The sequence below is a fragment of the Propithecus coquereli genome, unplaced genomic scaffold, assembly GCF_000956105.1.
Source record: "Propithecus coquereli isolate 6110/MARCELLA unplaced genomic scaffold, Pcoq_1.0 Scaffold351, whole genome shotgun sequence".
NCBI classification, from domain to species: domain Eukaryota; kingdom Metazoa; phylum Chordata; class Mammalia; order Primates; family Indriidae; genus Propithecus; species Propithecus coquereli.
The window spans coordinates 998,032-1,016,500 of record NW_012149186.1 but is presented as its reverse complement, the minus strand read 5'-3'; the positions used below and the strand labels follow the sequence as shown (position 1 = coordinate 1,016,500).

The 18,469-nt window shown below is 40.1% G+C and overlaps 1 protein-coding gene across 1 annotated transcript in view; it reads right to left on the bottom strand.

Annotated features, from left to right (window-relative positions):
• Nucleotides 1-18,469, bottom strand: part of PTPN20 (protein tyrosine phosphatase, non-receptor type 20) — a 28,664-nt gene continuing 10,195 nt past the window's right edge. The window contains exons 3-6 of the mRNA XM_012651269.1: nt 12,151-12,485; nt 9,317-9,532; nt 991-1,053; nt 1-111 (exon numbers count right to left, since the gene is read on the bottom strand). Of these exons, the coding sequence (XP_012506723.1) occupies nt 46-111; nt 991-1,053; nt 9,317-9,532; nt 12,151-12,485 (680 nt within the window). The 3' untranslated portion in view covers nt 1-45. The remainder of the gene's footprint in view (nt 112-990; nt 1,054-9,316; nt 9,533-12,150; nt 12,486-18,469) is intronic.

Here is an 18,469-nt window from a genome sequence, read left to right as displayed (position 1 = left end):
CAAAGCCATGTGGTAAGTTCAAGCGAGAGGCAGCAGAAGTACTTCTTAGTCCAAAGTCAGAAGTTTCTGAAGAACTTTAAGCACAATTTCATAACAAAAGTGATACTGCTCCTACAGACACATGTATGAAAAACAACAGAATGTTAAGCAATTGAATACCAATATCCACAGAGAACACATTTGAATTTTCAGCCACACTGGGAGGTTCCTAAAGAGAGCAAACATCTAACTGCAAACACTTAAATGAGAGCTTCTTTATGCAAATATATTTTTTTAAATACAAGGAAGATAAATTATCATAATATAGTTTTTGGTCTAGAACTAATTCCCTAAAGGCTTAACTAAACTTAGGGAAAACTGTCAATCTCAACTTCTTTATATGTTCCCTGGCTAAATCAAATTAAAAAGTCCCTTACATTAATCTTGACATTTCAAACCATATGTGTATATAAAGATCTAGCCTCGAGTCTCTCAAGCCATACTAGTTCAAATAAAATGCTTCACGACATTGGCCTAAGAACAAGACAGTGCAAAGATTTAGGTATAACTGTTTTCATTATCCATACTCTCTTGACGCCCTCCTCCAATGATTAATAACTAATCTATGACATAAATATCTTCTTATTACATGTCAATAATCTTGTCAGTGGCAAATAAATATTTCAAATTGCTATCCAAAAATTTATTAAAACTAACTTTAGATGTTACATAAATAACATGGCATTATGGGCAAGGCTTGTGCCTGGGCATCAGGAGACATCAGTTTCAGTCCTGGCTCCTCCCCTTGCTGTCTGAGTGACCTGCAGAGCGGACCTCATTGCTCTGAACTTGTGCTTTGTCAGGAATTTCAGAGCAAAGCTATGTCTAACTCTAACAGCATGAATTCAGTGAGATCATGTAGGAGAAAATGCTTTATAAATTGTACAGTGCTATATAACACTAATCGTTGTATTCACTATCCTCGTTAGAATTCATGTCCTGAAAACTTACCTTTGTTTGAATCATGCCAGGACGCTGTTCTCTCATTTGGGTCACTATATTCATAATGTCGAACTGCAATAAGATGACAGTAATTTTGCATTATCCATGTAGAGGGAAAAACACAAACCTACATATTGCCAAATGAGTATTCCATATCCCTTTCTAGTAAAAGACATAGATGTCAAGTTTTAACCAGAAAGGACTCATTTTCAGACACAAGTAAATGTAACATTTTTAGTTACATGGATAAGGAAGACTTGCTTTAATAGGTTTTCAGATGAAAGCAGTAAGCAATCATTTATAATAAGAAACACTCTAAAAAAAAAAAAAAACAACACATTTGCCCTCGTATTCATGTATCTGTTATCCAAAAGGAGAACTTACAGCAGCATCATAATTCTGGAAAAGTATAAAGGACTTTCTCTGTCCCAAGAGTAGCGCTGCTGTTTCTCACACAAAGGGCCCTGTCGACTCAAACGGAGACCCTGAGCACTGTCAGCCCGACACCAGACTCTGCAGCTGCACGTGGAGACCATCATGGCCAGGCGTGGCTGCTGAGTTGGTGCAGGTCCAGAGGCCTACTGCTAGTCCACAGTGAGATGAGTCTAGAAACCAGGAGTGTTTAGAAGCTCCATGGCAATCTGACACTGATGCAGCATCAGGAGTGTCATCAGCTGAACAGGATACAGACCAGCCGGGTGTTGCTGACCTTGCTAGGAGAGTCACATGTGGTATAAGATTAGTACCAGCCACGTGTAGCAAGACCATGTTGACACGTGACACATTTTATTTTAAGGCTTGTCAACTGTAACCCAAAAGCATATAAAAACTGAAAAAAGTAAGCACATCTTTATATTTATAACTTGTCATTTTATAATTAAGATTTTTAGGTGAAAGGGGCGTTTGAAGATGGTGGACAAGAAAAACCGCCAACCAGAATGTCTCTGCAAGAAAGGCAGATTTTAGAAGAAAGTGAAAAAAAATAAACAGGCAGACGAACATAGGTTGGGTGAGGGTCAGAAGGAAGAGTGCCTGAAACCACAGGAGACTCCACAGGAAGACGCTGCGGAGGAGAACTGGAAGGAGAAAGGCCTTTGAGAGGCGTGGAGACCAGGCAAGGGTAGGTGGAGCAGATAACTTTCCCCTCCCTTGCATCACGGACTGCTGGTGGGCTCCTGAGCGGTTGGAGACACCTGCCGACACCAGCCCAGAGATGGCTGCCGCCAGTGAGCGGTGGCCTCTTGTGGACAAGCAGGCTCCCAGCTCCCTCGGGGCACATCCTGGCCCACAGATCTGAGCCGATGGGCAGGTGCCATATTGCTTCATTCTCCACTTCCCCTCCCCTACCTGCGGCTGTTGAGAGAGACAATTCAGCCACCACTCGGAGGCATCTGCAGGGAATGGGACCTTTCCTTTTGGGGCCCTACAGCAGACTGAGGTGTACACAGACTGTGAGCTCCCTTTCCACCAGCCCTCCCAGGTGCTGCTTGCCTGGTGACTCCAGGAGAGCGGGGCAAATCCCCAAATCCCAAGGCGGAGAGACATCAATCCAGCTTGGGCACCCCGTGGGTGACTTGAGACTAGCACTCTTCTCTCTGGCAGGGTCAGGGATTGATCTCCAGGGGACAGGCCTACAGACCAGATCCCATGCACCCAGGTCTCGATAGCATTGCCTTGGGGCACAGAAGGGATATTTGTGAACGAGCCTACTGAGGAGTGTGTGCCTTCAGGGGCAGATCAGTGTGCTTGAGGGGCAACCCTCCTCCCACAGGAAGGTGGTGTGCCCAGCCCAGGCTGCGATCCTGGGCAGGGAACCTCCTGGCCGCACCACGGCCAGGGGAGATCCGCTGGCTTGAGGTCCTTCCTGCTGGCAGAGGCCTGGGAGAAACTGTGGAATAGGGGAGGGGGGAAAGGAGAGAGGCCTGCTCCAGACTGCAGGTCTCAGACAGCCCCACCCCCACATGCAGACTTTTTAGCTGAGTGGGGCCATTTCAGCCCCTCCCTGGCAGCCTTGCCCAGAAGCAGAAAACAGACTTTTGACCCCTGCTAACAGCAGGGGAGCTTTGCAGAGCTTGAGGGCAGGCTCACCCAACCCAGCTCCGCCCAGAGTCACTCCCGACCTGCCCCCACTGAGGTGGAGAATAAAGACACACCTGGAAGTCTGAGGCCCCCACCCACCACCTGAAGCACTAAAATGCCTCTCCAGAGGAACAAGACCTGGTTACAGGACCCAAAAGCAACACTGTAGCCTGCTCCTCCCAGCAAGTGCCACCTACTGACAGGGAGGTCATTCTGCACACCTTTTTACTCCATCTATTAACTCATCATGAAGGGTGTGGTCAAATCTCACCCACAAACACCACCTACTGGCTCAAAGACTAAACAAGGCATGTCATTATCCAAACGAAAATCTAAAGGTAAGAAGCAACAGCTGATCCAGATGGGAAGGAATCAGTGAAAGAACTCAACTCTGGAAGTATGAAGAATCAAATGGAAATCACACCCCCAAGGGGGAACAGCAGCTCTCTAGCAATAGACATCAACCAAATTCAGAACACTAAAATGATAGAAGAAGAATTTTGAACATGGATTGTAAGAAAACTCAATGATATGCAAGAAAAAATGGATAACTAACACAAAGAAACCACACACACACACAAAAAAATCCAGGACTTGAAATAAAAATTCACTAAAGAAATTGAAATATTAAAGAAAAATAAAACCAAACTCCTGGAAATGAAGAATTTATTCAAGGAATTACAAAACACAGTGGAAAGCCTCAAGAACAGGGTAGATCAAACAGAAGAAAGAATCTCAGGGATTGAAGATCATACCTTTCAATTAAATAAGTCACTCACAGAGATAGAGCAGAGAAATAAGACAAAAGAGCAAAGCCTACAAGAAATGTGGGATTATGTGAAGAGGCCTAATGTGAGAATCATAGGCATCCCTGACTGTGAAGAAGAAAATACACAAGGATCAGATAAGCTATCTGAGAATATAATAGAGGAAAATTTCCCAGGCCTTGCTAAAAATCTAGATATCCAGGTACAAGAAGCTCAAAGGACTCCTGGGAGACTCATCACAAACACGAAGACACCATGACACATAGTCATTAGACTGACCAAAATAACCACCAGTGAGGCCCTCCTATGAGCTGTAAGGTGAAAGAAGCAGGTAACCTACAAGGAAACCCCATAAGAATAACTCCAGATTTCTCAACTGAAACCTTACAAGCAAGAAGAGACTGGGGCCCCATTCTTACCCTTCTCAAACAGAATAATGCCCAGCCTAGAATCCTGTACCCTGCAAAACTAAGTTTTGTATATGAAGGAGAAATAAAGACCTTGTCAGATAAGCAAAGACTGAGGGAATTAATCAAGACAAGACCTTCCCTCCAGAAAGTACTCAAACAGTGTTACATATGATGAGCACAATAAACACTCACCAATGTAAAATCATCCAAAAGCTAAAGGTCAAAGGCCAGATACCAGAATGGCTCAAGAGAGAAAACAAAGCAACAAAGTTCACCTCAACAGGATGAACAGAAATCTGCCACACTTATCAATTCTCTCAATAAATGTGAAGGGCTTGAACTGCCCACTAAAGAAACATAGGCTGGCTGAATGGATAAATATACACAAGGCAAGTATCTTCTGTCTTCAGGAAACATATCTAACCCACAAGGATGTATTCAGACTCAAGGTGAAGGGATGGAAAACAAAATTTCAAGCAAACGAAAGCCAAAAGAAAGCTGGTGTGGCAGTTCTGATTTCAGATAACTTAGTCTTCAAATCAACAAAAGTAATGAAAGACAAAGAGGGTCACTATATAATGATGAAGGGTACAATTCAACATGAAGACATAACAATTCTAAATATTTATGCACCTAACTCAGGTGCACCCAGATTCATAAAGCAAACTCTACTTGATCTAAACAAAATGATAAACAGTAACACCATAACAGCCAGAGACTTCAACACCCCTCTGATGGATCAGGACAGATCCTCCAAACAGAAAATTAACAAAGAAACAATGGACTTAAACAGAACTCTAGAACAAATGGCCCTGACTGACATTTACAGGACATTCTACCGCAAAACCACTGAATATACATTTTTCTCATCAGCTCATGGGACATTCTCTAAGACTGATGATATCCTAGGCCTCAAAACAAGTCTCAAGAAATTTTAAAAAATTAAAATCATATCAAGCATATTTTCAGACCACAAATAGATATTTCTAGTTTTTTCTAAAAAAAAAAAAAACCCAGAAATTAATAACAAGAGGAACTTTGGAAGCTTTACAGATATGTGGAAATTAAATAACGCGCTCATAACCAACCACTGAACGAATGAAGAATTAAAGAAGAAAATTTAAATATTTCCTGAAACAAGTGAGAATGGAAACATATCAAAACCTATGAGATACAGTAAAAACATTACTAAGAGGGAAATTTATAGCAGTAAACACCTACATCAAAAAAATAGAAAAACACCAAATAAACAACCAAATGATGCACTTTGAGGAATTACCAAAGTAAAAATAAACCAAACCCAAAATAAGTAGAAGGAATGAAATAATAAACATCAGAGCAGAACTAAGTGAAAGAGACTTAAAAAATAATACAGAACATCAATGAAAGGAAAATTTGGCTTTTAAAAAAGATAAACAAAACCAATAAACCACTATCTCGACTAATCAAGAAAAAAGAAAAACCAAATAAATAAAATCAGAAATGTAAAAGAACAAATTACAAATGATACCACAGAAAAACAAAGGATAATTAGAGACTATTACAAACAACTATAGGCCAACAAATTGGAAAACCTAGAAGAAATGAATGATTTCTTGGATACATACAACCTACCAAGATTGAACATGAAGAAATAGAAAACCTGGACAGACCTATAATGAGTAACAAGATTGACTCAGTAATAAAAAGTCTCCTAACAAAGAAAATCCCAGGACCTAATGACTTCACTGCTAAATTCTACCAAAGTTTTAAAGAACTAACATCAATTCTACTCAAAATGCTGTAAAAAACTAAAGGGGAGGGATTTTTTCCAAACCCATTCTATGAAGCTGGCATTAACCTGATACCAACACCAGACAAAGACAAAACAAATAAAGAAAACTACAGACCAATATCCCTGATGAACATAGATGCAAAAATCCTCAAGAAAATACTAGCAAACCAAATCCAACAGCATATCAAAAACAAAATACACCATGATCAAGTGGGATTTGTACCTAAAATGGAAGGATGGTTAAATATACACAAATCAATAAATGTGATACATCACATCAACAGAACGAAGGAAAAAAACTACATAATCACCTCAACAGACACAGAAAAAGCATTTGTTAAATTCAACATTCCTTCATGATAAAAAAAAAAAACTCTCAATAAATTAGGCGCAGAAGGAACATCTCTCAACACCATAAAGACCATATTGACAAACACACAGCTAAAAGCATAATAAATGAGCAAAAGCTGAAAGCCTTTCTTCTAATAACTGGAACAAGACAAAGATGCCCACTTTCACCACTCTATTCAGCATAGCACTACAAGTTCTAGCCAGTGTGATTAGTCAAAAGAAGGAAATAAAGGGCATCCAAATTGGAAAAGAGGAAGTTAAATAGTCCCTATTTGAAGATAACATAATTTTATACAGAGGAAAACTGAAGGACTCTACCAAAAAACTCTTAGAACTGATAAACAAATTCAGTTGCAGGATTAAAAAATCAACAAACAAAAACCAGTGACTTTTGTATGTATCAATAAAAAACTAACTGAAAAAGAAATAAGGCAATTTCATTTACAATAGCTCAAAAAGATACCTAAGAACAAATTTAACCAAAAAGGTGAAAGACCTGTACAATGAAAACTGTAATACACTGATGAAAGAAATTGAAGAGAACAAAGATAAATGAAAGACATCCCATGCTCATGGATTAGAAGAATTGATATTGTTAAAATGCCCATATTACCCAAAGAAATCTACAGATTCAATGCAATCCCTACCAAAATACCAATGACATTCTTCATAGAAACAGAAAAACAATCCTAAAATTCATATGGAACCATAAAAGACCCTGAATAGCCAAAGCAGAAAGAACAAAGCTGGAGGCATTATATTACCTGATTTCAAAATATCCTACACAGCTACAGTAAACAAAACAGCATAGTTTGGGTATAAAAACAGACACATAGACCATGGAACAGAATAGAGAAACCATATATAAATCCACGTATTTACAACTGACTTGACAAAGGCACGAAAAACATACTTTAGAGAAAGAATACCCTCTTCAATAAATGGTACTGGGAAAGTGGATATCCATACCCAGAATAATGAAACTAGACCCCTACCTATCACCATTTACCAAAATCAACTCAAAATGGATTAAAAACTTAAACACAAGACCCAAACTATAAAACTACTAGGAGAAAACATAGAGGAAATGCTTCAGTACATTGATCTAGGCAATGATTTTATGGTGAAGACTCCAAAAACACAGAAAACAAAAACAATAATAGACAAATGACACTGTATTGAACTAAACACAGCAAAGGAAACATGTAATAAATTGAAGAGACAACCCACATGATGGGAGAAAGTATTTGCAAACTATTCTTCCAACAAAAGATTAATATCTACAATATAAAAGGAACTCACACAACTCAACAACAACAAATAAACAGCCTGATTAAAAAGTGGCCAAAGGATCTAAACACGTATTTCTCAAGATAAGCCATACAAATGGCCAAGAAATATATGAAAAAATTTCAACATCATGAATCATCAGGGAAATGCAAATCAAAACCACAACGAGATATCATCTCACCCCATTTTTAATGGCTATTATCAAAAGGACAAAAAATAACAAATGTTCGCGAGGATGCAGTGAAAATGGAGCTCTTAGACACTGCTGGTGGAAATGTAAATTAGTACGGCCATTATGGAAAACACTGTGGAGATTTCTGTAAAAACTAAAAATAGAATTACTATATGATCCAGCAATGCCAACACTGGGTATCTATACAAAGGAAAGGAGATCAGTATATCAAAGGGATATCTGTACCCTTATGTTTATTGCAGCACTATTCACAACAGCTAAGAGATGGAATCAACCTAAAAGTCCATCAACAAATGAATGGATAAAGAAAATCTAGTGTATATACACCATGGGATTCTATTCAGCCATATTAAATAATGATATACTGTCATTCATGGCGATATGGACAAGCATGGAGGGCATTATGTTAAAAGAAATAAGTCAGGCACAGAAAGATAAATATCGTATATTCTCATTCACATGTGGGTGCTAAAAAATAATTTAGTTCATGGAAATAGAGAGCAGAATTGAGGTTATAGAGGTTGGGAAGTGTAGGAGGGAGAGGAAGATGGAGACAGGTTGCTTAACAGATACAAAATTACAGCTAGATAGAAATGACTTCTAGTGTTCTATAGCACTGTAGGATGAATGTGGTTAAGTATAATTTACTGTACATTTTCAAAAAGCTACAAGGAGGACACTGAAGTTCCCAACACAAAAAAATGGTAAATGTTAGAGGTGATAGATATGCTAATTACTCTGATTATTACACAGTCTACATATATTGAAGTATCACTCTGCACCCCGTAAATATGTACAATTCTCACATGTCAACTAAAAATAAAAGGAGAAAGGAACACAGATGAGATCTATTTTAATAAATAAAATTTGAAAAATAAAAAGCTAATAATACAGAAAATAGTCTGATTTCTGTCTCTCTCTCTTAGCTGGTTCCAAATTAAAGAGGATAGTAAAGGATTATTAATGATTGAGTCAAACCCAACAATATTATTAGCCTTATTTTACATGAAAACTGGGGGTTTGAGAGAGGATGAACGATTTATACAAAGTCACCAAAATCTAAAGCATGTGGCAAACTGGCAGTCAAACCCAGAGACCTCTCATTAACTCTGAAGTAGACATCTTTTTCTAACACACTCATGTGCATGTTATTTACATTCATTAAAAACAGGCACACTTCAGCAACATCCTCTAGCAAGTTCTAAAAACCACGTGTCGGGGTGGAGGGAAGGAAAAGGAAAACGCACTCACGTTTACTGCGTGTCTACTGTGTTCTAAGCCATTTATTTACATCAGTGTTTTAATCCTCACAACAGCTCCAGCAACCTGCAGGGAGCTCAGTGAGAACCAAGCATCCGACGCACATGTGCTTTCAGTTTACCGAGTTGCTCTTGAAGGCTGAATATCAGTCTTCCAATATCGTCAGGCTGTTAAAAGCAGTGTGTTTGCCAACATCAATTCCCACACTTACTGAGTAGTTCTTTTCGATGGCACAGAACACGACATCCACACATAGGAACACCCCCGTCCGGCCTACACCAGCACTGCAGTGAACAACCAAGGGTCCCGTAAGGTGGCTCTTCCTCACGTAACGAACGTACTTTATGAAACCATCTGCTGAGGCAGGAGTGCCATGGTCTGGCCACTTGGTGAACTGCAAGTGTTTTACAAAGTGACTAGTTCCTGTCTGTTAGAGAGAGAGACAGAGAGGGAGAGATTTATCAATTTCTTGTATTAGAGATCTCCTTTCAATTTTTAATGTACCAATAATAATAATGATGATGGCTATATGATATTACATTAGTATTATACAGAGCTTTCAAAGAATACTCAAACCTCATTTTGATGTTTTTAAGAATTCTGAAAGTTACCAGGAATAGAAGTTTTCTCCATTTTACAAAGGAGAAAACAGTAACAATAATAAGAACAAGAACACTAACAGGTAACACAAATGAAGCACTTACTATGTGTCAGGAAAGCTAGGGGCTTCATATGCATTACCTCATTTAATCCTCACATCAACCGCGTGCAGTAGGCACTATTTTACCTCCATTTTGCAAATAAAAGAGTAAGGCTGAGGGCATTAAAGACGCATGCTAGGTCAAGACTCCCATGTTCAGAGCTGGCACTGAAATGCGGGCCTCCTGCACCCCAACCTACCAGCTGCCTCTGCACCATGAGGCTGCAGGAAAGCCAAGATTTCAAAACACCTGGAGTGAGGGAAGAATGATACATGAATTTTGTCCAGCCAAAAATGTCATGTGTGTGAGTATAAAGACGTTTCAACTATGCCAGAAATCAAGGAATATGGAACTCATAAGGCCGTCTTGGAAAAACCGTTGGAGGATGAACTCTAACCAGCTGTATGTAATGAAATTCCTGTAGCCCAGCTAAAGGGACGACAAACAAGTTCATCTCTACATCGTTCTCTTCACACACTTCATTCACTCATCTTTGTTCCTATACTCATAGTTTCATACCAGAGGCTGAGAGTGACGATGTTTTCTTCGTGTGACTTCTCCGTCCGGCCCCTCGGGTGCTACCATGCTAATGACTTACCATCATCCAGTATCAAAAATTTTCCAGTTCTGCAACTCCAGTCATCAATTTATGACCAGAAGCTCTTATGCTACCACCTCACTTGTGCTTCACAGCAACAATGTGGCCAAATGGACCTCTCCAGTCCTTTCCATCCTCCATTTACCTCCAGTTGACTGGTCCCCTGATTCCATTCATATCCCTAAACGATTTTGACTTCATCGCTCATTATCTGAATCATTCTCTTCACCAAACTCTCAACTCCTTTAATATTTTGCATCTTGCCACATGTACTAGACAACATCTCACTGTGGGTCAGTCCCATACTTGTGTTCAGTGATCCCATAAATTATGCTGCTGCAAAGCAAATAATCACATAGTTGCATATTTTGTTGCTCTTGCAAAGTTATAGGTCCAACCTCAGCATCACTCAGTTACTCTTTTCCTGGTTATTGTCTGTGCACCAATCAACCTCTTTGGTGATGACTCCAAACCTCACCACTGCCTTCAAGCTTCCTGTTCAATTCCTACTCCCTTCACTCCTGTTGAACACATGTATCACCTACTTGCTAATTCTACCCACTAGAGCAATAGAAATCATTACTTTCTCCTGTAAACCATTCCTTTCCTATTTTCCAAATCTATTTGAGCAAAGAAATCCATGAATTATTCTAGACCAATGCTTCCCAACAGACTTTCCTACGGTGATACAAATGTTTTTAATCTATGTGTTCAACATGGTAGCCACTCATAACAGGTGACTAATAGCACTAGAAATGTAGGCACATGCAAGTAAGGAACTGAATTTGTTATTTTATACAAATTAAATAACTTAAATTTAAACATAAATAGCCACATGTGGTTACCATCTTGAATAGCATAATTTCCAACCCCTCCTTTTACCTATAAGTCACAAGTTATAGGTCATGTATGTCTACCAGTTATTTTACCTGCAAAACACCATTGTCTGTGCTTTCCAGGCCAATGCCAAATGCCCTAGTTGATCATGCCACTCTTACTAAAATTCTTCAATGTCTCCTAATTATCTTCATAATAAAGTTCATGCCCCCCAGCTGAAATCTAAGACATTTCATGTTCCAGGTAACCTTTGTTTACTTTCTATAGCCTCATCTCTCATTACTCCCTGGCATTGAACTTTTGCATTACAGAAATACTTAACCATTTATATTTCTCTATATACACTGCATCCTATTTAATATTTGATTACCTACTTCCTCCTTCCATCTTTCTTATTTGGGTCATTCTCAAACCAGATGTCACCTCCTCCACTAAACCTTCCCCAAAACCACAAGTTAAACTAAGTACTTCCCTTATGAGCCCCCAAAGTATCCCTTACAATCTCAAATTACCACTGATCATAGTAACTGAAGTATCAGTGAGTGTACCACTCTCTTCACTACTCAGTAAGTACCACAGTGTGCAGCTAGGTGATTGGCACACCTTAAGTACTCAAAACATCTTCTACACTCCACAGAAACAGTCGAATTACATCCTAGGATCAGACAACTTCTAATACTCACTCTCCCCACCCCAATTCTCCTTTCCAATATTTTCTTCTTTCCAGTCAGAGTCTGCTTAAGCAGAAGCAGAAATAGTGGTGGCTTAGTTTCTGGTCCCAGGGAAAAGTAAAAATTTACCTAAAAAAGTATCCTCAGTCTGTTTTCCATCCTACTCTTAACTTCTAGTCCTAACACATCTGCTTGTGTAGTGAAACATACATCTAACACTGATTTTTTAAAGACTTACGGACTTCTCCACAATTTGAAACATTCGAATGGTGAAATACTGAAGTATCTGGTAGTTCTCCAGGAAGATACGGAGGCATTTCAATTCCAAAGGCTTCTTCAGAGAAGTGGGCCAGTAATGGTAGCATTTGATAATTCCACCTTCTATCTCTCTGGTTATCATGGCAATAATATTAGAATTATTTTCCAAAACCATTTGCCAAAAGTCATCTACGGTGCCTGGCAGTGGTCCTTGGGAAGCGATATAAAAATACTCTTCTTCATAATTGACTATTCTAACATAGCTAGCATTGATGTAGTCCTTGCCTTTTCCAAGAGGAACGCGTGTTGAATCATCTGTTACAGAAACAGAAATATTGGGTGGATAAAGGAAAGGCGGTATTATAGTGAGATATTTCATCATATATGTATATGATAATATATGATACATATATAATATATATATAATAATAAAAAACCTGGCAAGTATTCATCCAGATGTTACCAGTAGTTATTTTAGTATCTAAATAGAGAGTATCAATTACTATATAGAAGAATAGCATTCTTTTTAATTTTGAAAAGTGAGATTAAATGTGTAAATTAAATATCTAAAATAATAAAATCTTGTTTTCAGATAAAAACCACAATTACTTAACTCAAACCCCTAAAGCAGAAATTGAACAGAAAAACAAATTAGTGATTTAGAAAACTGGCTTAAAGAATTTTTTCAGAACCCACAAAAAAAAAGATTTAAAAATGACAATAATGATTAAAATTGATAGCATACAAAGGGAACATAAAAAAGGAATTTCAGAAGCAAACTATGGAATATACAGCAGGAAATAAATAACCAAAGCGATCACAGGAAAGCTCCCTCAACAGAAGAGACAGTAACAGAATGTTGTGCATATCAGGTCCAAGCAGCACGATACTCTGCAGGCATCATCTTGTCAGCTCCAAACAATCCTTGGAAGGAGGTGCTATAATATTCATGTTTTTCAGATAAGGAACCTGTACTAAGCAATGTGTTCCATATTATGCAGCATTTCTTCTAGACTCCACAGCTCAAGTAAATCTGGACTCCAGTCCAAAAATAATTTCGTGTCCTATCGCCTCTCAAGGAAGACTCAAGTTTGCAAATGTAAAGGCTCAAGTGCCAGGCTACATTAATGAAGAGAGCCACTAAGACCTCTAGACCAGCAGAGCATAAGGTCACAGCGACAGGAAGCAAAAATCATCCTAGTGGAGCACTAGGGATCATGCTGAGTGGTGGTCTTCCTGTTTCCACCCCTTGATTCTTCAATCCTGGCTATGGCAGAAACACCATCATATATCAGACACTGATTTGGGACATATATAGCCTCCTAGAGAACACCGCCCCAGCCCTGCATGGTATTGCCACCTAGCTGGCATTGTAATTGAGTCTTCAGAAGGCCATTCAACCATTCTATCAAGCCAGCTGCTTCAGGATGATAAGGAATATAATAAGGCCAGTGAATTTCATAAGCATGGGTGCATCACCACCAACCATTTGCGACAAAGTGAGTTCCCCCTTGGTCAGAGGCAGTGCTGTATGGAATATCGTGATGGTGGATAAGGCACTCTATAGCTCCACGGATGGTAAATTTGGCAGAAGCATTGCATGAAGGGAAGGCAAATCCATATCCAGAGTAATTGTCTATTCTAATAAGAAAAAAGTACTGTTCCTTACATGATGGAAGTGGTCCAGTGTAATCAACCCACCATCAGATAGCTGGCTGATGACCCCAGGGGGTGGTGCCATATCAGGGACTCAGTGTTGGTCTCTGTTGCTGGCAGATTGAGTTCTCAGCAGTGGCTGTAGCCAGGTCAGCCTTACTGAGTGGAACTCGGCGTTGCTGAGCCCATACGTAAACACAGCCTATCCCTGCCACCATGGCCACTTTGTTTACGAGACCCTTGGGCAATGACAGGTCATGGCTGGGGAAGCAGTCTGACTGATATGCACAGAATGAGTCATCCTATCCAATTGATTACTAAAGTCCTCCTCTGCTGAGGTCACTCTTTGGTGAGCAAGTATACAAACATCTTCGTATTTTTTACCCTTCCAGCTAAGCTATACCATGAATCAGTATAAAGTTATACCTCTGCGCCTTTCTCCAAGCAAAACGAACAACCAAGTGCACTCCTCAAAATTCTGCCCGCTGGGAGGATTTCCGTTCCATGCTGCCTTTCAGAGATGTCTTGACAAAGGGGCCGGAGTGCTACAGTTGTCCTCTTGGGTGTGGTACCTGCGTATCATGCAGAACCCTCTGTAAACCAGGCCCACATCTTCTCTTCCTCCGTCACTGGTCATAGGGAGCTCCTCATGAGGCCGCAGCTGCAGGCTGGGAGCGAGAAGGGAAAGTAGCAGGCGTGGGAGCCATGGACATTTGGGCAGCTTCTTCATGTAACTTGCTTGTGCCTTCAGGACCTGCTTGAGGCAAATTTTTTATCTACCACTTTCATTTGATGATGCAATGCTGCTGTGTATGCCCAATTTTACGGCTTGGTGGCCCATGGTTAAGTATTTTCTACTTAGTTTTCTGCTAAGCGGTCTCTACTAAGGCCCAGTAGCAGGCCAAAAGCTGTTTCTCAGAAAGAGAGTTTGCAGGGGATGGCAGGACTTTACTCTGGAATCCTATGAGCCTGTGCTGTGACTTACCTCCACATGCCTGCCAAAGGCTCCAAACAGCACCTTTATCGGCCACTGGCACTTCAAGCACCACTGGATTTACTGGGTCGTACAGCCCACGTGGCAGAGCAGCTTGCATGGAAGCCTGGATCTGTTGCAGAGTGTTAGCAGCTTTCAAGTCACTTGGTAAATGGGCCAGAGTAGCACATCCAAATGAGGAATGTGTTTGCTTCAGAATGCAAAGAGGTCCGCTAGGCATTGTGCCTCTGTTTGGTTATAGTAAGAGCCAGATGCAACAATTTATCCTTCACCTTAGATGGGATTATCTCAACATGCCTCACACCACAGGACCCCTAGAAACTTCGCTGAGGTAGAAGATCACTGAATTTTTGTTGCATATATTTCCTACCCTCTGACACACAAATATCTTACAAATAAGTCTAGAGTTTTTGCTACTTCTTGCTCAGTAGGTCCAATCAGCATAATGTCATCAATGTTCTAGAGTAGTGTAATACCCTGCGAAAGGGAAAAGTGATCGAGATCCCCAAAAACTAAATTATAACGTAGCGGTAAAGATCCTTCAGACCTGAAGTAGGACAGTGAAGGTGTATTGCTGGCCTTGTCAGCTGAAAGCAAACTGCTTCTGGTCTTTACGATTATATTAGGTATGGAGAAGAAAGCGTTTTCCAGTTCAGTAGCTACATACCATGTATCAGGGGATGTGTTAACTTTCTACATCAATTGTATAACAGCTATACCTGGAGTCGCCATCTGAGTAAGCTTACAGTAATTCACTGCGTTCTCCAGGAGTCATCTTTTCTCTGTATAGGCCAAATATGTGAGTTGAATTGGGATGTGGTAGGATTACCACCCCTTCACCTTTCAAGTCCCGATGGTGGCACCAATATGTGCAATCTCTCCAGGAATGCAGTATTGCTTTTAATTTACTATTTTCCTAGGGAGAATCAGTTCTAGTGGCCTCCACTTGGCCTTTTTTGCCATAATAGCCCTAACTCCACAGGTCGGGGAACCAATGTGGGGATTCTATCAGGTGCTGAGTACGTCTGTTCCAATTGTACGTTCCAGAACTGAGGAAGTAATCACAAGGTAAGTTAAGGGACCTACTGGGTCCACTCTGAGATGGAGTTGAACTAAAACTACATTTATCCTGTGACCTCCATAAGCCCCTACTCTAACCAATAGACCCCAGCAACCTTCTAGGTCTCCTAGAATTAGTGTCAGTTCAGAGCCAATGTCCGGTAGTCTCCAAAGTTCTGATTATTTCCTTTTTCCCAATACACAGAACCTTTGGGGAAGAATGGGAGAAAGATTAATGGTATAAAATGTTGTTAGTGTACATTCCTCACAGATCTGGCCTCTCATTCATTCAAGGGGTTCTGAGTCTCTAACTGGCTCAAGTCTGGGAAATGATTGAGGGGCTGTGACTCTCTGTTTCTATGATTCAGTTCACACTTTTATTCACTTGACCTAGAATTCTTTTGCTTATATGGATCAAGTAAGAATTAAGTAGACTTCCCATCTAGTTCAGTTCTAGAAACACCACGATCAACTAGTCAGTATCATCGGTCTCCATAGGTCAGATTATTTTGATTGCTGTGTTGACTCCGCTGTCCGTTTCTGTAGCCACCATCACCTTGCCTTTGGCTATCAAGTGCTGCCACGTGGCCCCTGTCTCTCCGGGATCCAACTGCACCCACTGCATTCAGGTTTCCCGATTCAGTGGCAGCAATTTTTACCGTAATGTCTGACCTTTAGAGAAGAGCAATCACAGAGCTCTTCAAGGATGCTGGGACCACTCTCACAAATATATTTCTCAGGGTCGTGTGAGTAGGTCTTAAATGACAAATTCCCCTCTAACATCCCAATCTGCCTAAGTCTTTGGATCCCTTCCTCTATAGTACGTACAGGCAGTTCTGACATTTTATCGTCATTTAGAGTAGGCTACCTTTTAGTCCACGTTTCAGCCAACCACCCCAATAAACTGATAGAGCCCTTTCTAACCCTGCAAGCAACAATATTAAATCTAAAATCTCTTCTTAGTGGGCTCGCATCAGTAAACTAAGCCAGATCAGAATTTATGTTCCTTCCACCATTGCTTCACACCCTAATATCCATCCTCACAAGTATTTCCAAGATTTCTATCTATATAAATTGGAAAAATCATGTAGTTCTTTTGGAGCGTAACCCACCACCTCATGGGTCACGCTTTGCACCTTTCCTTTCAGGACCTGCTGGGACTCAAGTCTAGGTATAGGTCTAGAAGCCATGAGGGGTTGTGGTGAGAGGGACTGAAAATATTTTGTCTTGCAAGGCGACAACCTCAGAGGGCGTAATAAATATCTCCTTAGGCAAAGTAGGGTTGATCTTTTCAGATGGGGTGGAGTCGCTGCTTCTACTTGCCAAGGAGACTCAACACAGCCCAGGGGTTCGATGCACCCAGCTTCATGAGGCTCTCCCCCATGTCTCCATTCCCATTTTCACAGTCCCATTACTTCCCAGTCAATGCCCTCACTTTAAAAGCAGACAACCTACAAGGTTGGGAATTCAATTTGTAATTTAATCTAGTCATTTTCAGGATGAGACTTTGGGTCTAGTTTTCAGCAATCTCAGCCTTGTGGTTACAGGATATAAGGGTTCCTTTCAGGGCAGAAAGAGAAATTTTTAGGTTATTTATGTGGCACTTGAGCTGGGAAATTGAATCCCTAAGATCATTTCTTTCCCCCTCCATCCAGTAGTATGTTAGGAGTAACCAGCCAATCTCACTGCACTCACCAGTTTGACAGAAATGTTCTAAGGTATCAAATACAGTCACCCAGAACCTTATTTCCTGTAAGTATTTGAATAGGAGTATCCAATGGCAGTATTTTGCATATCCCCATTGCCACATCACACCGTGAGTTATCAGTGTGCTCTATTCACTACTAGGAAGTCCTTAAGGCCTTTAAATCTTATCATATTGAGAACCAATTTATAAAACTCATCCTTAAGATTCTGTTCCTCTAGAATCACTCTCAGTACCAAAATCTGTATTACTCTGGGTTCTCCAGAGAAATAGAATCAACAGGCTGTATATACACAATGAGAGAGATTTATTTTAAGGAATTGGCTCAGGTGATTGTGGGGGCTGGCAAGTCTAAACTCTGCAGGGCAGGCCAGCAAGCTCAAGACCCAGGGAAAAGCTTAAGTTTCAGTCTTGAGTCCAAAGGCAGTCTAGAGGTAGAATTCCTTTTTCCCCGGAAGACTTCAGCCTTTTATTATCAATGCCTTCTACAGATTGGATCAGGCCCAGCCACATTATGGAGGCTACTCAGCTTTATTCAAAGTTTACTGATCTAAATGTTAATCATATCTAAAAATATATCTTCACAGCAACATCTATATTAGATTAATATTTGACCTAGCCAAGTTGACATATAAAATTATCCATCACACAAGCTAAAAATTTTAGCAGATAATTTGAAGGAGGAAGGTCTTCCTTGAAACTTAAATTAGTTCCATATAAGATCAAGTGAAAGAAGAAATTAAGAATAAAAACTAGAGAGAGAGAAAGAAAGAGCTATTACGTTTTTAGAGCTACCACAACAAAATACCAGACTAAGTGGCTTAAACAACAGAAATTTATTTTCACAGTTCTGGAGGCTGGAAGTTCAAGATTGTTATGGTTTGA